Source organism: Meriones unguiculatus, chromosome 12 (genome assembly GCF_030254825.1).
Source record: "Meriones unguiculatus strain TT.TT164.6M chromosome 12, Bangor_MerUng_6.1, whole genome shotgun sequence".
NCBI lineage: Eukaryota > Metazoa > Chordata > Mammalia > Rodentia > Muridae > Meriones > Meriones unguiculatus.
The window spans coordinates 91,265,930-91,286,959 of record NC_083360.1 but is presented as its reverse complement, the minus strand read 5'-3'; the positions used below and the strand labels follow the sequence as shown (position 1 = coordinate 91,286,959).

The window sequence follows — 21,030 nt, the reverse complement described above, 5'->3', positions numbered from 1 at the left end:
GGGTATAGGAACAGGAGGGCCACTGGGGTTTGCTGACAGGTGGCCTAGTTCCAGGTTCAGTGAGAAGCTTTTCTCAGGGGATAAGGTGAGGAAGAGTAGAAGAGGGTACCCCAGCATCACTTAATTTTAAAAGTTCACTTGGAAAACATTTTTTTCGGTTTTTTTTTATTCTAAGAGTTACGCCATAAAAATAAGAATCGCTACATCAGGTGACACATACCTATTACTCCAGCACAGGCAGAGGCAGGTGGATCTCTGTGAGTTCAAGGTCAGCCTGGTCTATCCAGAAAAATCCAGGCCAGTTAGAGCTACTATCTCAAAACACCAAAAATTCTTGCAAAGGGAAATTAAAGATATGCTTACAGTGTTTCATAAACAATAGAGAAAAACTTTTTAAAAATTTTTCTAAGATTTATTTATTTATTATGTAGATGAGTGTTCTATCCAAGTGTATACCTGCATGCCATAAGAGGGCATCAGATTCCAGGATAAATGGTTGTGAGCCACCATGTGGTTGCTGGGAATTGAACTCAGGAACTCTGGAAGAGGAGACAGTGTTCTTAACCACTGAGCCATCTCTCCAGCCCAAGAAAAACTTTTTTAACCTCAAGGACCATTAGTGTCTGAAAAAAAAAATAAGAGGGTGAAAAACTTAAATCTTGGCAGCCACTAGGAGGTAGAAGACGCATAACAGAAGAAGAAAGTCAATCTTTTCTCTATCTGAGGATAGCCTAGCACCCCAGGCAGAGAAATTTTAATCCAGCAACATGGCTGCTCTGGCAAGGGATCACATCCAAAGACCTAGACCTAGGGCTGGATCCAGGTGGAATACAGACATGCCCTTTGTACGAATCTTTAATCCCTCTGGCTGGAATACACACCCTTAATCTCTCTGGTGAAATATAGACATAATACACCTTTTTTTTTTTTGGTCTAATGTTATTTTTTAAATTTTTTTTCACAATTTATTCATTATATACCCCAATTGAAGCCCCTCCCTCCACTCCTCCCAGTCCCATCTCCCCTCCTTTCCCCTATCGCCTTCCCCTAGTCCACTGAAAGGGGAATTCTCCACTATTGCCATCTGCCCATAGTTTGTTAAGTCTCATCAGGACTGCCTGGATCCTCTTCCTCCATGGCCTGGCAAGACAACATCATCAGGGGCTAGTGATCAAAGAACAGGCAACTGAGTTCATGATAGAGGCAGCCTGGACTCCTCTCACTCAGAGATCCACATGGTGACTGAGCTGCCAATCAGCCACATCTGAGCAGGGGATCTAGGTCCTCTCCATGCATGGTCCTCTGTTGGTGCATCAGTCTCTGCAGAACCCCGTGGGCTCAGATCCTTTAGCTTTGTTGGTCTTCTTGTGGGGCTCCTGTCCCCTCCATGTCCCTCTAATTCCACCCCTCTCTTCCTCCATAAGACTCGCTGCACTCTGCCCAAAGTTTGGCCCTGACTCTCAGCATCTGCTTTGATCCCCTGTTGGGTGAATCCTTTCAGAGGACCCTCTATAGTAGACTCCCATCCTGTTTCCTCTCTTCCACTGCTTCTGGTGTCTATCCTGTTTGCCATTCTGAATGAGATTTAAGTATCCTCCCTAGGGTCCTCCTTAGTGTTTAACTTCTTTAGGTCTGTAGATGGCTGTCCTATATTATACGGCTAATATCTGCTTTTTAGTGAATGTATACCATGCCTGTCTTTCTGTTTCTGGGTTACCTCACTCAGGATGATCTCTTTTAGTTCCATCCATTTGCCTACAAATTTCATGATTTCCTTGTTTTTAATAGCTGAGTAGTATTCCATTGTGTAGATGTTTCTGTGTTCATTCCTCCACTGAGGGACCTCTAGGTTGTTTCCAGTTTCTGGCTACTACAAACTATGTTCCTATGAACATAGTTGGGCAAATGTCCTTATTGAATAGTGGGGCATCTTTTGGGTATATGCCCAGGAGTGGTATAGCTGGATCTTGAAATAGTGCTATTCCCAATTTTCTGAGAAAGTGTCAGATTGATTTCCAAAGTGGTTGTACAAGTTTGCACACCCACCAACAGTGGAGGAGGGTTCCCTTTCTCCACATCCTCTCCAGCATGTGTTATCACTTGATTTTTGATCTTAGCCATTCTGACTGGTGTGAGGTGGAAATGCCAGGTCGTTTTGATTTGCATTTCCCTGATGAAATTGAGCATTTCTTTAAGTGTTTTCCTCTTTAAGTGTTTTGGGAATTCTCTGCTTAGCTCTGTACTCCATTTTTTAATTGAATTATTTGATTTGTTGGTGGCTAAATTCTTGAGTTCTTTACATATTCTAGATAATTGCCCTCTACTGAATGTAGGATTGGTGAAGATCTTTTCCCAGTGTGTGGGCTGGATACAACACACCTTTAATTCCTCTGGCTGGAATTCACCACACACCTTTAATCCCAGACAATAATGTCTAATTGAGGGACAAAGTGACAGAGAAAGATTTGACAGAATGAGTCAGAGATAGGATATACCCAACTCTCGTAAGAACAGATAGGAAAGAGAAGCTGCTTAAGAGCAGTGCAGAGAGAGCAGAGAGTTATGGAGACAGTACAGGAATACAGTGGAGCTCATGCAGTCAGTACAGTATAGCTCAATAAAGTTCAGCTGAATTCAGTGCAGGTGGTTTCTGCAGGCAGTTCAGTGCAGTTCATGGAGTTCAGAGGCAGTTTTTCCAAGCAGAGCAACTCAGTGAGAAGACAAGCCAATTCGAATCAATCACCTTGGAGAGGAGTTTGAGTCAGAACAGCTGAGTTGAACTAGCCAGCCAGGGTTCAGAAAGAACTGGAAAGGTGAGTTTATTCAACACTAAGTCTCAGAGGCTGAAAACATTCTAGGCCTAGGCTAGCAGATGGAGGCTGGAAGCTGAAGCCTTCAAGGTCCAGGCTTTCAGAAGATTAGATTGTATGGAGACTAGAAGCTTCCACGCCTACCTACTCCTAGGGATATTTAGGTAGAGATGCTCTGGGCTCAGTCCAAGCCATGTATTAGTAAAGCTTGGGCATAGCTCTCATCTCATCATCTGAGGAAACAAAAACATTTATAATACTGTGCCCTGTCTCCAAAGAGCACTTCCGCTTTCACTGTGACCCCATTCTCTGTCACTCAAGAGCCACTTGAAGACTCTCGTAAGCCCTTCATAGGTATCTGAAGACCAGCTGCAAGAACCTTTTAAACCTACAGAAGATTAAACCCACATTTTCTTAGACTCAGGAAATGTTAAATACAACATGCAGGAACTTGGGGTCACTATAAAAAGACAAATGTATAAGTGATAGGTATAGAACAGTGGTTTTCAACTGAGAGCTGTGACCCTTTAACACAGTTCCTTCTGTTGTGGTGTGGTGTTCCCCAACCATAGAATTATTTTCTTTGCTGCTTCATGACTTTAATTTTGCTACTGTTAAGATGTGTAATGTAAACACCCATGTTTTCTGATGGTTTTAGGAGACCCCTGTGAAAGGGTCATTCAACCCCAAAAGGGGTCATGACCCACAGGTTGAGAAATGCTGGGTTTAGAAGAATGAGAAGAAACTCAGAACGGAGGCATAAAAATATTTCAACAAAATCATAAAAAATTTACTAAATCTAAAAAAAAAAAGAGATGCTTATTAAGGTATACAGAACACCAAATAGACAGGACCAGAAAAGAAACTCTTTATGTCACATAATAAAATACCAAATACACAGAACAAAGGAAGGGTGTTGAAAGCTGCAAGAAAGGAAAACCAAGTCACATACAAAAGCATGGACCTTGGAATAACAACTGACTTTTCTTTTTTATTTCTTGAGACAAGGTTTCTCTGTGTAGTCTTGGCTGTCTTGAGAAACCTACCATGTACACCAGGCTGGCCTTGAACTCAGAGATCTGCCTGCCACTGCTGGGATTAGAGGCATGTGTCACCAACTGCCCAGCAACAACCGACTTTTGAAAGCCAGAAAAGCCCCAGAAAGATGTTATTCACATTCTAAAAACCAAAGACGCCAGTCCAGAGTACAAGCCCAGGAAGGGTATCAGTCATACTCAACACTCCACCCCTCCAAAACATACAAAACAGACTGGATTAGAAAACAGGACCCATCTTTTTACTGCCTCTGCCTCTGAGAAACACATCTCACCATCAATTATAGCTACCATATTAGGATAAATGGGTGGCAAAAGGTAATCCAAGCACATATAACTAAGTACAAGTAGGCATAGCTATCCTAATATGTGACAAATAGACTTCCAAAAAAAAAAAAAAAACAAAAAAACCAAAAAGCAAAAAATGGGAGAGAGGAGCATTTCATGACTATTAAAAAAAAATCCACCAACAAGATTTTTGATGAACATTTATGTGCCTGACTCAGTGTCACCCAATGGTGAAACACTATTAAACCTAAAATCACAAATTGATCCCAAAACAGTGATAATGGGTAACTTCAATACTATATTCTCATCAGTAGACAGGTTACCTCAAGACTAAATAGAGAAATTCCAGAATGACATTATAAGTCGAATGGTTCTATAGCCGGGCCACTGAAAAAACTAGAGAAGCTTTAGAAGTGAATGACATTGTAAATTAAATGGATCTAACAGACATTTATAGTACACTTAATGACCAATTAAAGAACATAATTTTTAGCTGTCCATTGAACTTTTTAAATAACGAAACTTAAAAATTCTTCAAATTGAATGACAATGAATAAAAAAACAAGATACCAAAATCTGTTGGGACACAATGGAGACAGTTATAAGAGCAAAGTTTACAGTGCTAAGTGCTCGCATGATAAAGACTGGAGATAGCTTACATTAATAACTCAATGATATACCAGAAGCACTTGAAGAAAGGAAAAGCAATATCCAAAACAAGTAGATGAGAGGAGGAAATCAAAATCACACCTGAAATTAGTGAAATAGAAATTTAGAAAAATACAAAATATCAAAGAAACCCAAAATGGTTCTTTGAAAAGATTAACAAGATTGACACACATTCATTCAAATTAACCGAAAGAGAAAGATGGCCCAAGTTAACAAATTAAGAAAAAAGAAATATTATAACAGATGAAGACATTCAAATAATTATAAAAACATGCTTTAAAAATCTACATACCACTAAACTGGAAAATCTAAAAGAAATAGATGAAGTATAGACATATATGACATAGCAAAGTTAAATAAAATGCAGTAAATAATTTAAACAGACCCATAACAACAAATGAAATAGAAGCAGTAGTTAAAGATCTCTGAACTGAAAATAACTTAGTAACATATGGATAAGTCAAACCAGAGCTTCAAAGAACTGACACTCCAAACTCCCCTCTCAAATTATTCTGTAAAATAGAAAAGGAACAATTCTAAATTCTTTTTTTAAAATCCAGTATTGTTCTTGCATAAAAAGACAAAAAGCAGACATAGACTTAACAAAAAAAAGAAGGTATAGGACAATTTGATAAACACCAAAATAAAAATTCTCAATGAAATACTTGAAAAACAAAATTGAAAAGCACATCAAAAAGATTATCTACCATGATCAAGTTGGCTTCATTCCAGAGACGCAGGAATGGTTCAGCATACAGAAATCACTAACTGTAATATGAGTCAAGCATGCGGCACACAACTTTAGGAAGACAGAGGTAGGCAGATCTGTGTGGGTCTGAGACAAGCCTAGTCTTCATAATGAGTTCCAGGCCAACCAGAACTACATAGTAAGACTTTTTAAAAAAATAAAAAATATAAATAAATATGCACCACATTAAAAAAAAAAACCTAAAGGACAAAAAACACATGATCATCTCATTGAATTAAAAAAAGGTCTTTGACAAAGTTCAAATTTTATGATGAAAGTTTTGGAGAGTCTAGGGATATAGGGACATATTTCAGTATATTAAAGGTAACAAGCCTACTCAATGCCAAGTTAGAGATAAATGCGAAGTATTTCTATACTAAAATCAAGAACATGACAAGGATGACCACTCTCCATCCCTTTTGAATATAGGGCTTGAAGTCTTACATAGAAGTACAATAATACACAGGCGAAGGAGATGATATGAAAGAAAGAATTCAAAATTTCCTTGCAGATATGATTATATACATGAAAGACCCTAAGACTCCACCAGAAACTTTTAAAGATGATAAACACATTTAAAATTAACACACACAAAAATCAGTAGCTTTCCTATATACAAATAAAAAACATACTAAGAAAGAGATCAGGGAAGCAATCCCACTCACCTACAGTGTGTGTGGGTATGGGTGTGGGTGTGTGTAGAACAATAAATATGAGCAAATCTAATTCATGAAGTGAAAGACCTGTATAAGAAACTTTAACATACTGAAGAAAAAACTGAAGATATTGAAGAAAGAAACTGAAGACATCCCATGTTCATGGAGTGGCAGAATATTGTGAAAATGGCCACCTTACCAAAAACAATTTACAGATTAAATGCAATCCCTGTATCAATATTCCAACCCAATTCTTTGCAGAAATTTAAAAAAAAATCTTAAAATTTGTTTGGAAATACACACACACACACACACACACACACACACACCAGAACAGTGGAAAAAAAAAACCTACTGGAAGTATTACCGTCCCTAATTTTAAGCTATATTACAGAGGTAGAGTAGTAAAAACAGAACAGCACAGTTATGAAAACAGACACAGTTGATGGAATAGAACTGAAGGCTGCAATGTAAGTCCGCATACTTATAGCCACTTGATATTTGATAAAGTGTTCAAAGGTATATACTAAGGAAAAGATAGTCCCATCAAAAAAATTGTGCTGAGCCTGGCATTGGTGGTGCATGCTTTTAGTTCCAGCACTTGGGAGGCAGAAGCAGATGAATCTCTGAGTTCGAGGCCAGCCTGGTCTGTAGAGTTGAGTTTCAAGACAGAGAAATCCTGTCTTGAAAAATCTTGCATAAAACTAATTTCCAAATGAACCAAGTACCTTAACATAAGACCTAATACCCTGAATCTGACAAAGGACAGAGTGAGAAAGAGGTTTAAATTTCTTGGCAGAGGAGCAGACTTTCTGAAGAGGACTTGGGTAGCATCAGTATTAAGATCAACCATTGACAAACAAGACAGGAAACAAAACGCTTCTGTACAGCAAAGGACCCCATCGTTCAAGTGAAGAGGCACATTACAGAATTGGGACAATATTTACCAGCTACACATCTGACAGAGGATTATTATCTAGACTATGTAAAGAACTAAAAAAGCTAAACAGGAAGAAAATAAATAATCCAATTAAAAAATAAAGCTTGGAATTAAACAGTTCTCAAAAGATAAAATGCAAATGACTGAGAAACATTTCAAAATAGTTCAACATCCTTAGAAAGTTAAACCGACTTTGAGGTATCATCTTCCCCCAGTTAGAATGGTTAAGATGTAAAACAAAACAAACAACAAACAAACAAAAAAACCAAAAAAACCAAGTGATGGAACCGCTGTTGTCGATGTGGAGAGAAGGGAACAAGTAACCAGTAGTGGGAGTGAGAGCTGGTGAACAGGCTATGGAAATCACTATAGAGCTTTCTCAAAGAGTGAGAAATAGATCTACCAAACAATTCAGCTCTGGGCATATATGATGCACCGTACCCTGTATTTTACCACAGAGTGACCTGTGGATTCAGTGCTGCCCTATTCATAAGAGCCAGGAAATAAAAAATAGCTTTGATGTCCATTACCTGATAGATAACTTGAAAAGGTAGAACATTTACACAGTGGAATATTACTCAGCTGTTAAGAAAAATGAAGTTGTGACATTTGCAAGTAAACATATGTAATTGAAACAATCATTATGAATGAAGTAACTCATATCCGTAAAGAGAAGAAACATGGCATATTTTCTCTCATACATGGATGTTAGCGTTGAGTCTTTTGATATGTATATTTTATTTGGAATGCCCTTAGAGGTCAAGAAACCAGTAAGGATCCATGGAAGAGGGAGAAACGATTGTTTGGGGAAGAGGAAGACAAAATAGAGTGAAATAAAGGGAGAAAGGAGAATAGTAGAATAGGAAGGATTAAACGGAGGTGGGGATAGAAGGGTAAAGGTGGGAATGCAAGGAGGGATTCTAAAAAGGCCTTTTAGAAAAGCTGTATGGACATCTACTTAATTATGTTAGTTTGCTTTTCTGTTAATGCTGTAACAGGACATTCTAACCAAAACCAACTTGGGGAGGAAAGGGTTTATTTCAGCTTACACAACACAGTCTGTCCTTGAGGGACACGGAGGTAGGAACCTGGTGGTAGGAACTGAAGCAGAGTGGATGGAGGCGTGCTTCTTGCTGACCTACTGGCTTACCCCTTGTACTGGCTGGCTTTGTGTGTCACTGCGACAGAAATTAGAGTCATCAGAAAAGAAGGAGCCTCAGTTGAGGAAATGCCTCCATGAGACCCAGCTATTAGGCATTTTCTCAATTAGTGATCAATGGGAGAGGGTGAAGCCCATTGTGGGTGGTGCCATCCCTGGGTTTGTGGTCCTGTGTTTTATAAGAAAGCAGGCTGAGTAAGCCAGGTTAAGCAAAGTAAGCAGCACCCCTCCGTAGCCTCTGTATCAGCTCCGGCCTCCAGGTTCCTGGCCTGGCTTCCTCCAGTGCTGGACTATGATCTGGAAGCATAAGCCAAAGAAACCTTTTCTTCCCCCACTTGTTTTTTGGTCATGGTGTTTCATAGCAGCAATAGAAATCCTATCAAGACATTTATTTGCCATGACTTGCTCTGTCTGATTTCATACACAACCCAAGGTCCAAAGATGGCACTACCCACCTACAGTGATCTAGGTTCTTCCTATATCAATCAATCAATCAATCAAAAAAAATGCCCAACAGACATGCCCACAGGCTAACTTGATGGAGTCAATTCTTCCAGTAAGGTACCCTCTTCCTAGGTGAATCTATTTGTGTCTAGTTGACAAAGCTAAGCATCCTAAACCATACAAGTTTAATAAGAGTTTAAATGAAGCTGTCCCACACCCCAACTAGACATCACATGCTAGCAAAGAAAATGATATTTTTTATTTCTTTCACCAGTGAGATTGCATAGACCCTCAAGCATTACAGGTTATTGCCATTACTTCTGGTTACCTTCAGAACTTGAGGGTAAGACCCTATGGTGCTCAAGTATGTGCTCAAGACACCACATACTTGAGTCATAAATATAGAAAAAATTAATTTATATTGACTTGGAATCTCTATCTCTACTGGTTAGCTTTCATAGTGCTGAAAGGTGCTATATGCACTACTAGAGAGGAACAGTAATCATAAATATTACCCAGCTGCAAATTCTATGAGCTACCGTAATGACTGTCTTGTCACAGCACGCCCATGGTTCGAGGGCGTAAACATCCTGGTGTGTCAGTTTGAACTGGAATGTTTCCAATAAAGCTCATATGGTTTGAATACTTGGTCTGGAGTTAGTTGGAACTGTTTGGAAAGGATTAGAAGGTGTGGCCTTGTAGAAAAAGGTGTGTTTCTGGGGGCAGACTTAGAGGTTTTAAAAGACCCGTACTATTCCCAGAATGCTCTTGTTCTGCTTCTTACTCTCAGCTGTTTCTGCTACCACGTCTTTGCTCTGCCATCATGATTCTGACCCTCTGAAACTGTAAGAACGAGTAAATGCTTTCTGGTATAGGTTGCCTTGTTGTCACAGTAATAGAAAAATAACTAAATAAGGAGTAACTGACCACTTTTTGATTGGATTGCCATCTAATCAGTTTTTGATTGCCCACTCCGTGAACCAGAACTCTTACCTGGCACCATTAATGGGGCCAAGAACATGTGACTACATACATCATAAGCCCTGGGAGAACTTGTTATTTTGTTAAATGGACATGCTATTTAAATGATTCTTAATGAATAATTGCTATACCTATGGGTATCTGTGCATCTCTCATCAGTGAAGCTGCTTCATTCAACAGCTGGCATTTAACACGGAGACCACAATAGTCAATGTTCCAAGAATAGGAGACTTCGAAATACTCAGCCCGAAATGGGACATCTTTATCACACTCTTCCACTCAGGGTTCAGGGAACTTGAAAAATCATCAACAACTAGAAGGTTGGGTGACTGCAAGGAAACGATGTTTCCTCTACACTACTGAAGACTTGTACATATGAACTCACATACGTGATTTGACAGCATGCACAAGACCCATGCGCACTCGAGCCAGACAAGTATGAGCATGGTGGATGGGCACAAAGTTCTGCCCCTATGGAAGGAGCTATTGACAGATGATAGCTGCTAGGATTGAAGAGTCAGGGTTGTTTTGGTTTTTTCTTTTTAAATGGGGTGACCCTGGTAGAATGACCATGCTTCATGGCAGGCCCCTCACCCAAGAGCATTTGGGCAGCATTAATTGTACTCAATGGGTTAAAAAGGAGAAGAAATACAGAGAGAGCATGAAGTTGGGTAGGGAGGAAGGTGAGGGTGGATTTCGCTGGAACTCTGCTTTGCCTCATGCATAGTTCTTAAAATGTGCCCACTTTCTTCCTTCAAAGCAAAGCCAACCCAGATTTTTCTTTTGTGTCATTTTTCAGTTAAAAACCCCAAATGGCCTTTCACTATATTTACAGTAAAATCTAGTCTCCTCATCATAGCTAGGGTGCCCTGAGCCATCTACTCTCTTCAACCCCATTCAAGCTTCCTTGTCCTCGTTTTCAATTTTCTCTTCTCCTCAGGCGCCTGTGCTCATGCTCTTCTTCCTCCCAGATCACTGTGTTGTCCCAGCTCCCTGAACAGCTCTCAAGCAGTCATTTAGGTCTAGTTGAAAAGTCACTTCCCAGATGCTTTCTAGATTGCCCTCCCCATGATTCTCTAGGCTTGACCGTTCTTTTTGTGGTTCTTACTAGAACTCAAACTGCATGTATCTAGTTCTTCTTAGTAAGCGCCAGAAATCCCTTTACGGATCAGTAAGTTCCATGTAGTGGGGGACTATTTCATTCATCACTGTTTGCCTGACACCCAGTCCAGTGAGTGTGTCCTGCTCGGTTTAGGTAAATGGTTTGCGTTGTACTCTTTACGTATTTCAGGTAAATGTACTAGAACTGTTTTCCACTCTGGTTTTGCTTTCGCTGTATGCCCTTCACCCTGACTCCACTCCACATAAAAACACCAGAGTCTTTGTGATCTTAGCAACAACAACAACAACAAAAATGTCTCTCCGCAAAAGATTTAGAAAAACTGATTACTGGGAAAATGTAAATTACTTCTAAGACATTTCTAGTACATTCCTTGAGATGTTTATTTATTTAAAAATTGTAACTTTCTGGTCAATTGATTTATCATTGGCATCAGCTTTCTCCATCTTTTTCTTATACTTATGGCCCACCAACACATTTGTGCTAGAATTAATCCTTGAAGGAAAGGATTGTGAATGCTGGTTTACACATTTATGCATTTACATGGTTCTACATTTCATGGTATGAATGACTATAGAGAACACCTGTGAGATACACGATTCTGTAGCAACATCTTTGTACAGGGGAACATTTTGTACAAATAAAACACTAACACCCCTGAGACCCTGGGTTCTCTACCAGCAACACAAACAATAGCAATAAAACAAAACCACTAATGGGCTCTGAAAGCAGTCAGAGCTTGGAACCCCCAACTCTGCCATTTACTATCTAAGGTTTATTTATAGGAAAGAACAACAGCTATTGTGAATGATGTGACAGAAAGTAACGCTGGCTGATCCACCCAGCAGGTATTTGCAAGCCAGGCACTGAGGATACAGCAGGAACAAACTGATGAGAATTCCTGTCTTCACAGGCTTACGTTCTAGTGAAGGCAGAAGGGAAATGAAACAGCGGGCAGACACAGTGCCAAATGGTGAGGACAGGATCAGGGGAGGGGAGGGTATGCATGTATGTGGGGGGAGTGGCTGCATTTTTAGGTAGGGTGGGGGCTGAATTGTGAAAGTGGTAATTGAAAAAAGAAAGGGAGGGGTGAGCGCAAACTAAGTAGATATTTGGGGAAAGAACATTCCAGCGGGGCCACTGTAACGGTCAAAACTCTTATCAGAGACGGGTCCATAGAGCATGGTCTCCGAAGTAGCAGTGTCAGCAGTGAGCTGGTAAAAAATATAGATCCGAAGGGGTAATGTAAGCAATGGTGATCTCTGAGGCTTGCTCCCGGGGACTTGCTTCAACGAGTTCTCTAAGCTGACCTGCTAAAGAGCCACCGTTCTAACGGGAAACCCGCTTTGGAAGTAGGTGTCCCGGCAACAGCTCACTCCTTAGCTTACCACCTGCGTTCCACACTTGACAACGCTACCGGTCATCAGGAGTGCCGGGGCCTTGTTAGACTGCAGATTGCTGGGGCCCCTGAGTTTCTGATTCGTTGTTTGGTGTGGGGAGGCCCTGAGACTTTTCATTTCTGCTTGTTCTTAGGGGGTGCTGATGCTTGCCTGGGTGTCTCTCTGAGGCTACAGGTGCCTGCAAGTGAGGAGGAGGAAGAAGAGGAGGAAGAGAAGGAGGAGGAGGAGGAGGAGGGGGAGGAGAAGGAGGAGGAGGAGGAGGAGGAGGAGGAGGAGGAGGAGGAGGAGGAGGAGGAGGAGGAGGCACTTCTGTAGGAGGGGCCTTGGCTTTTACTGTACCGCACCCGGTGAAAAACAGTGTTGAGAGGACAGCAGAGATACCAGGGAAGCAAAGTGATAGCCGTATCCCTGAAAAGCTGGTACCTGAGACTGGGTGAGGACAAAAAGGAAGCGATGAACAGTAGAATCTGGATAATTTCAACACGAAAAGCAGATTTTGCTGACGCACTAAATGTGGGTTTTGAGGAGTGGTTATTCTAAGAGGGCCTCGAGAATCTGAAGCCAGGCGGTGGGCACGAAGTCCCTGGCACACAGTATGTGCTCAGTAAACGATGCATTGAAAAACGACCCTGTTATCACTCAACCCCTGGAAGGCAGCAGAGGAAACCTGCTGGATGAAATGTGTGGCCTGGATCGTAGGTGCTGAGGCGCTCCTTGGGTGTCCCTTAATTTAACGTTTTGCAAGAAGGGAAACGGTTTTCAGGAGGGGAAACAGAAAGGTGAACCCTGGCACTTACTGCTGCTTTTCCCCCTCCATGGCCCTCTTCGATCTGGCACGTTGCGGCCAGGAGCGTCAGGAAAGAACACTGAGTTATCCTGGCCTGGAAAGGGTTCCAGAGCGCTGCCACTGTGACTCCAGTGTTGCTAAGCGACCGAGGCCTCAGGAAAAAGCTGAAAGCTGCGGGGACCGTTGCGCAGGCGTAGAAGGCGCTCTGCTGGGCTTTGAAGGCCGGGCGTGGCTGGCTGGCTCCGAGCAAGAGGGACAGAGCTGGCGAGCCCCTTGTTCCTGGCTCCAGCCTTAGGTTGGACACTGAGTCTGACCTTGGAGAGCCGGCGGGTAGTCAGCCTGGCTGGTTAGTCTCGAGGAGTGAGCGAGGGCGGCTTCCAGGCCTCCCCTGTGCCTGGGAAACCTGCTTTCCGTCAGCCCTTCAGCGCTGTGCGGAGGAGCTCGGTCGTCACTTTACCGTGGTTTCTGACAGAGCCTCTGTGGCCAGACCCGTGGCAAGCTTTAAAAATAGAACAAAGGATGCTCCTCTGCAAACGAGGCTCCCTGTGGTGTGTGCGTCTGCCTGGCCTGGGCGAGGGTTTAGGGTGGGTGCAGGGACCGCAGGGCTAGGCAGAGCTGGGCTAGGCAGAGCTGGGCTCGCATGCCTGCACTTCCCCAAAGAGCGTCGTTCACCTTGACCCTGGAAATTCTTACTTCATTTTACCATTGCTTCTCAGTTTTCCACTCGCAGAGCCAAAAGTCTCTGGCACGTGTGATAAGTGTTTTCCCCGCGTGGGGAAGGAAGCGGGACTGGAGAGGTTTCTGTTGAACTGCACCCAGCGGTGTGCATGAGCAGGGGGAGCCAAAGTCAGTTCGTCTGTTTATACTCGCTTGGGACAGAGCTGGGCTCATGGAGGCCGACCTTTGTGCCCCTGTCCTAAGATCCCGTCGGGAGAAGAGGTCGTGGATAGATTTGGCATCCAGCAACCTACATATCTGAGTGTAGTCTGTGTTGTCAAAAAGCTGGGAGGCTACGTGAATGTCGGAGGGTGCGTGTTTCTGGAGGAGGAAGTGGGTGGAAACCAGATAGGAGGGAAATAGGTTGGAGAACTGGAACGCTAGGAATGGAGGGGGAGGAGCGCGCACGCGCTGAGCCGGGTGTTCGTTGGACCCTGTATCCACAAGGAGATCCCTAGTTTTATCCTAACCATCAAACGGATTAGGCACATAGGCTCTGGGAGCAGCGGGTGTTTGCCTCATCTCTTGCTAGCTTGCGCATAAGGAAGACATTTAGTGTCTCAGAGCCTGAAGTTCTTGAGTCACAAAATCTTAAAACACCTAGGGTACCTGTCAAGTATAGATGGTTTAACTGATGCAGTGTACTGATGCTTAGTAGATGTTTGGTCACCATCAGCTACCACTGCTTTATCCAGACTTGTGACGTGCATGTCACATGCCAATGGAGCTTTTTAGTCATAAAGAAGAATGAAGTTACGTTGTTTGAAGGGAAAAAAACGGATGCACTTAAGAATAGATATAGTAAGTGAATTAAGCCAGTCTCAGACAAAAACTATGCATTTTCTCTCATTTGTGGTTCCTAGATTGCATACAGTCACGCAAATAAAATTATCTAAAGGACAGTGTGGGGATGAGAAAAAGGAGTATGGAATATGAACCTGAACAAGTTGTGCGTGTGTGTGTGTGTGTGTGTGTGTCACCTTTACTCAACATTCAGGGACCAGAGAAGTGTGGCGTGCATCTTCCTCTGCCATGCCCTCCTTCCTCTGCCGTGCTTTGTTGCCTTGAGACAGGGTTTCTCACTGAGCAAGAAGAAACTCTCTGATTTGGGTGTTGGCTGGCCAGAGGCTCCCAGGTCGGCCAGTCTCTACTCCTCAGTACTGGGGTTACAGGCATGTACAGCCATGCCTTATTTTTTTACACGGGTGCTAGTGATATGAACTGTGGTCCTTTTGTTTACACCTTGCCCACTGGCCTTGGGAGATGGCTCAGTGGGCAAGGTATAAACAAAAGAGAGAGAGAGAGAGAAAGAAGGAAAGAAAGAAAGAAAGAAAGAGAAAGAAAGAAAGAAAGGAAAGAAGAAATAAAGAAAAAGAATTTCTACTACAAGATAGTCACAATCCACAATCTTAGGGATCTAAAACATTCAGATAGGAAAACTTTGACAACAAAGCTGCAATGATATATAACAGCATTATATAAATGTCAATTATGGCTATTACATTTCAGTGTTGATAATATAATATTCTAATTCTAATTGTTCTCTATAGGACATTGCACACTATGGATTTGATAACAATTTTATTGACTTTCTCTGTGCTGTGGATTCTCAATTATAAAAACAGAGGTATCCACATTCTCATCCTTACAAAACACCGTGACTGTTGAAAAATTATGCCTGAGAAAAATCAGTGACCATTAGCCTAAATGACAAATGTCTCATTTGTTATGGGAGGAATGCTTTCCAACAAAGAATCATCCAAAGCCATCTATTTTCTAGTATTGTCAAGTTAAAAACATCAGAACTACCATAGCATGTGTGAAGGACCACAGAAGGGTGGAAACTTCTCATCCACAATGTTAGAGATACAAAAAATTGTCAGTGTAGTTTTAAACCACAACAAAGGGCTAAAAATATTTGATGATACTGTATCCTCTCCTTATATTAGAACCACAACTGAGGGAGACACTTCCTTTTCTCCAGCAGTGTGCTTGCGATGTAGAGGAGGGTCTCACACATATGACCCAAACAATAGCTAGCCCAAATTCTATTTTTAAAAACCAGAGAATTTATTTGCTTCATAAACATGTGGTATAGAATTTGGCCAAGCACATGCTGACACTCATTAAAAGCTAGCTGTCAATATTCTTCCTATATTTATGGATTAGTGAGATAAAAGATTTTTTTTTTTAAAGTATGTTGCTGTACTTTTTTCTCCTGGCTCTAAGCTCCTGGAATAATGAATGACTTTTGAGACTAAAAATATAATTAAAAATTACAAATACCTAGGCTATATAAAAAACACATTCATTCTAATATACATCTTCCCAAGACTAATCTCTTGCACTCAGAATCCTTTCTGCTGCCGGATGTCCCACCTTCTTCTATTCTACGATGTCCTATAGGCCATAGTTTTGTTTGTTTTTTTGAATCACAGGTGATGTTTCCATATAGACACAAGAGTTAATAAAATAAAATCCAGGTAATGCATCTACTTTTGTAGAAGGACTTTCTTGTGTCTATATAGTCTACATATCCTTTTTTCTTTCTTTCTTCCCTTCTTTCTTTCTTTCTTTCTTTCTTTCTTCCTTCCTTCCTTCCTTCCTTCCTTCCTTCCTCCCTCCCTCCCTCCCTCCTCCCTCCCTCCCTCCCTCCTTTCCTTCCTTCCTTCCTTCCTTCCTTCCTTCCTTCCTTCCTTCCTTCCTTCCTTCCTTCTTTCTCTTTCTCTCTCTCTTCTCTCTCTCTTTCTTTCTTTCTTTCTTTCTTTCTTTCTTTCTTTCTTTCTTTCTTCCTTTCTTTCTTTCAAGACAAGGTTTCTCTGTGTAGCCTTGGCTGTCCTGGACTTGCTTTGTTGACCGGGCTGGCCTCACAGAGATCTGCTTGCCTATGCCTCCCTGAGTGCTGGGATTACAGGTGTGCACACCACTTCCAGCTCCGAGTTTCTTTTTAAGGCTGTTGTTGTTGTTGTTGTTTTGCTTTTCCTGTTATGCCTGAAGAATTCCAGAGGTATAATCATCTTCCACACAGAAGTTACAGTGCCTTATTGTCTGATTACTAAGCAACGTCTAGATTCTGATCTATTCTCACTGGACTGTGAGGCTTTTATTTGCTCATCTGAGACCCCAGGACCTAGGAAAAAAAAGTCTCTGTAATAAAAACAAACAAACAAAAACCTTGAATGAGATTGATTTAGAAAAAGTCTTTCTTTTGCAAATATTTATTTTTAACTTTGTTTACTTTGTAGGAAAGTATGTATTTTACTTGATCTATACTGCTTCTAAATTTTCATTGTTTTTTACACATAAACACTGTTCTTGTATTTTTTAGAGGATCTCCACATTTTAAACATAGTAATTAAATCTTCTTTTAAGATGAATAACTTAAGTTCTTCAATACCTGCCCATAAAAATCCACTTTGAGTCCTTTCTTTGACGCTGTGTATTTTTGAGGGGAGGAAAACTATTATTTACTAAACTTTAAGGATAGAGCTGTGTTGAAATCCTTGCTTTGTGTCTTTGAAGAAGTTGTATAAATTCTTCTAGTCTTCAATTTTGAATATTTTGGCTGTTACCTAAGAATAATGAAAATAAAATGACCTGGCAATAGTGGTACATGCTTTTATTCCTAACATCAGGAGGTGAAGGTAGAAGGTTCAAAGCCTGCCTGAACTGTATAGTGGCATCTTCAAGACAAGCCTGAGCTAAAGGAGCCTTGTCTCCAAGAAAAAAAAAAAAAAAATCAAAAGCTGAGGGTAGATTACCTAGTAATCAAAAATTAAAAGACCTTGTAGATTTGGTTGGTATATGATGTTATTATAACAACTGACACAAAAGAAGCCCAGAAGTCAACACTGAGGTTTCTACCTGAAACACAGTGCTCAGAACACTGACTAGAGGACTGGAAACTTGAGCTCATGTGGACTACACAATTTCAGGCTAGCCTGGGCTATAGACAGGCAACAAATTGGCCTCTTTCTTTCATATACACACAATGGCACAAGCCTGAGTACATGCAAAAGCACACAAAAATGTTATAAAAATTAATTTTTAAAAAACCACACCCCAAACCCAAACAAAATAAGCACTCAATAAATATCTCTTCCTGCCACCCTTACCATCCTCACCCTTACCTTAAAGGTGGCCAACTAAAAAATGAAGCAACCATCACGTGCTTTTTGGCCAGTGTTCTCCCTTCTAGACCTCATGGCCTCTCATGTGCACACTCTGCCTCTTGCTTCAAACCATGGTAACAAGAATGGGACAAGATATCCCAAGCAAGGCTTTTCTCAGGTAAACCAGATTGGAAAGGTCACTGGGTTCTGAGATTCAGTTTTAAATCAGTTTAGTAACAATTAAAATCAAATTGTGTGATGGAAGGCGAGCAGAAGACTAGAGGCCCGAAGGCCATGACAGTGGAGACTGGTAGTTACTCGGTAAGTGTGCAAAGGGTTAATTGAGTGTTCTGCATCCATTGTGGAAGGTCACCATTCACATGAGCTCTGATGAACGCACAGGCTCTGATGTTTCACAGCCCCCTGAAGAGAAACAGTAGTAATCCAAGAATAAGCATGAGCGCACAGTGGCCTTGACTCCAGCTTCTGACTTTATGTCACGCCACAGCTTAAGACTCTGCCACTGAGCCGGTAAACAGTTGTGACTGCTTTGATATGGGTGGGTAGAGACTTTTCCTCTGCTGCACAAGTGAAGATTGAGTGATGACAAGATTCCATTAAGGAAAAAAAAAAAAAAAAGCTAAAAGTTTGAGCACGCCTTAAAAAAGAATTACAGTTGAGAGCTTTGAGGAGTAAAGGGGAGATACTTGATCGATAGTATAGTGTACCTTTCAATGGCCAAAGAATGGCTACTGCATTAGCCATTCTTTGGGAAAAATACCAATGCAAATCAAGCTTTTACTGGTCCTTTAAACTATTATTTTACTTTATCCTTTCACCTTTATGTAATTGTATTGGAATGGCATGTTTCAGTTCGAAGTTAATGACGACAGCATATACGAGCTTCTCTGAAGTTTGGAAGCTAGGCCATGATGATTTTAATCTTCTTATAATAAGCCTGAGGTAAACTACATACCCGATTTAATGTTCCACTTTTGTTTCTTTCTCGGCCAACCTATGAGGATTTAATAATTGGTTGTAAGATTCAGGAGAAGAAATCTTAGAAAGTTTTCTTATATTTTAAGAGAGGAAGAGTTGGTTGTGGTGGTGCATACCTTTAATTCCAGCATGCAGGAGGCAGAGGCAGGAGGATCTCTGCGAATTCGAGGCCAGCCTGGACTAAGAGCAAGTCCAGGAGAGCCAGGGCTACACAGGGCTATCTTACAAAACCAAAAACAAGAGACTGGGTGCGGTGGTTCATGCCTGTAATCCTAGCACTGTGGGAGGCTGAGGAGGACATCTCTTTGTGAGTTCGAGACCAGCTTGGTCTACAAAGTGAGTACAGGGCAACCAAGGCTACAAGGGGAAACCTTATCTCAAATAAAACCAAACCAAAACCAAAAGAAAGTTGTGGTATTTCTAACTTTTTTTTTTCTTTGGTTACTCAAATAGTTCTGGGGAACATCCCAGACAGTCTTGCTCCTCCTGTGTTAGGGATGGTCAAATGTGGTCTACAGGGAAGTTTGTCCGAAGTGAAGGAGGGTGTGTTTTCCCTCATGGAAGTGATAACTCAGACTGCTTGTCTTGGTGGTTATCCCAGAGACCATGGGCAAATCTGACCCCTCTGAGCCTCTTTGGCTTTTACTGTCCACTGGGCTGCAATTGTTTTACCTGTGTGTCTGGGTAAAGCTCCATGGAAAGAGCTTTTTGAAATTGTTACTAAAATTCCTTGCTTGGGGGAGATGTAAGCAACTTCTACCCCTCTCCCCAAGGTCCCAAGGACAGACAGGCCGAGATCTATCTCCACCTAACTTCACCTTGAGGGAAACAGTGAGTTTATAGTTTATTAGACTGACTTACAGGCTGGTGCAGCCTCATGGATGAGCACCCAGCATGGGTGATGAATCCCACATTGTCACATAGAAGGAACTATCCTTAGCCTCTTCTCCAGACCGTGAGCAATTAGGGCAGAACTGCAAATGCAACTGGTCGGAAAGAGTGGCTGAATGCTCCTCTCGAGTCTCACGGCCCTCTGCACTCCTTCCACGACTGAATGTGGACGTTTGGCAGAAATGCTGTGGTGGTGGTCTTTCTGTGAGAGGGCCCAGCTGCATTCCTGAAGAGGGCCACAGTTTGGCTGGAAAGATCTTGCTGCAGAACAGACACTGCCTTTGCTTGTACATGATGTCATTTATTTAGTCCAACACAGGCTGTTCTAGTGCTTTAACCTCAGCAAGTGCTACCCCACGCCATCAATGCGCTCTTGGACATGCGACTGACCCGCAAAACCAGCATTTGCTTATTGTTTGTATTTTTAGGTTCTGCTTGCTAAGCTTGTAATTAATCCTCATTTTAAACTAGATATCAGCTCTGCCAGAGTCTTAGGCGGAGGATGGTTCCCACCCCGTATAATCTACTCCAGACTCACATTTTTCTCTAAACATGAGCCTGAGCCACACAAAAAAATAAGACCGAATAACTCATTTTAGACTTTTGTTTTAATTTCAATATGGGTTTGGATGAGAACAAAATACAGAAATATAATGATTCTAAGTTTATTACTTTCCTAATGAATGATTGGGATTATTTGACATACATGGAGGGCATATACTTTAATTTCATTGTGGGTATAATCCACAGAGTTGTAGCACAAACTTTTTCTATCACTTTTGTTCATTCTTGGTAATTTGAGACTTGTGCTACAATCTATGATTACTGTTGTCTTCAAACTTTTTAGGTTACTTTTTCTGAAGAAGTGTATGCTTATGCTGGTTTTCCTTAAATGTATATCTTTTTTTTTCCCCTGAACTAAGACAGAACCGAAACCTTGCTCTGTATTTTTACTATTCCTCTTTGCTTCTCATTTAGCGTAGAGGATACACACTGTGTGCTTTAAACAATGTATTTTATGTATTTCTTTATCTGCCAATTGATACTTAGCTTTCCTCATAGGAGGCTGGGAAGGTGGCCCCAGTGTACACATCCAGTTAGACCAGCACCATTTGTTAAAGATGCTATATTTTTTCCATTGTATGGTTTTGGCTTCTTTGTCAAAAATTAAGTTTCCATAGGTGTGTGGGTTTATTTCTGGGTCTTCTCTCCAATTCCATTGATCCCCCAGTCTGTTTCTATGCCAGTACCATG

At 41.4% G+C, this 21,030-nt stretch overlaps 1 protein-coding gene across 1 annotated transcript in view; it reads right to left on the bottom strand.

Annotated features, from left to right (window-relative positions):
- Window positions 1–13,087, bottom strand: part of C12H2orf73 (chromosome 12 C2orf73 homolog) — a 35,972-nt gene extending 22,885 nt beyond the window's left edge. Inside the window, 1 exon segment of the mRNA XM_021646923.2 lies at window positions 13,068–13,087. Coding sequence (XP_021502598.1) covers window positions 13,068–13,087 — 20 coding nt within the window.
- Between the last annotated feature and the right edge of the window lie 7,943 nt (window positions 13,088–21,030).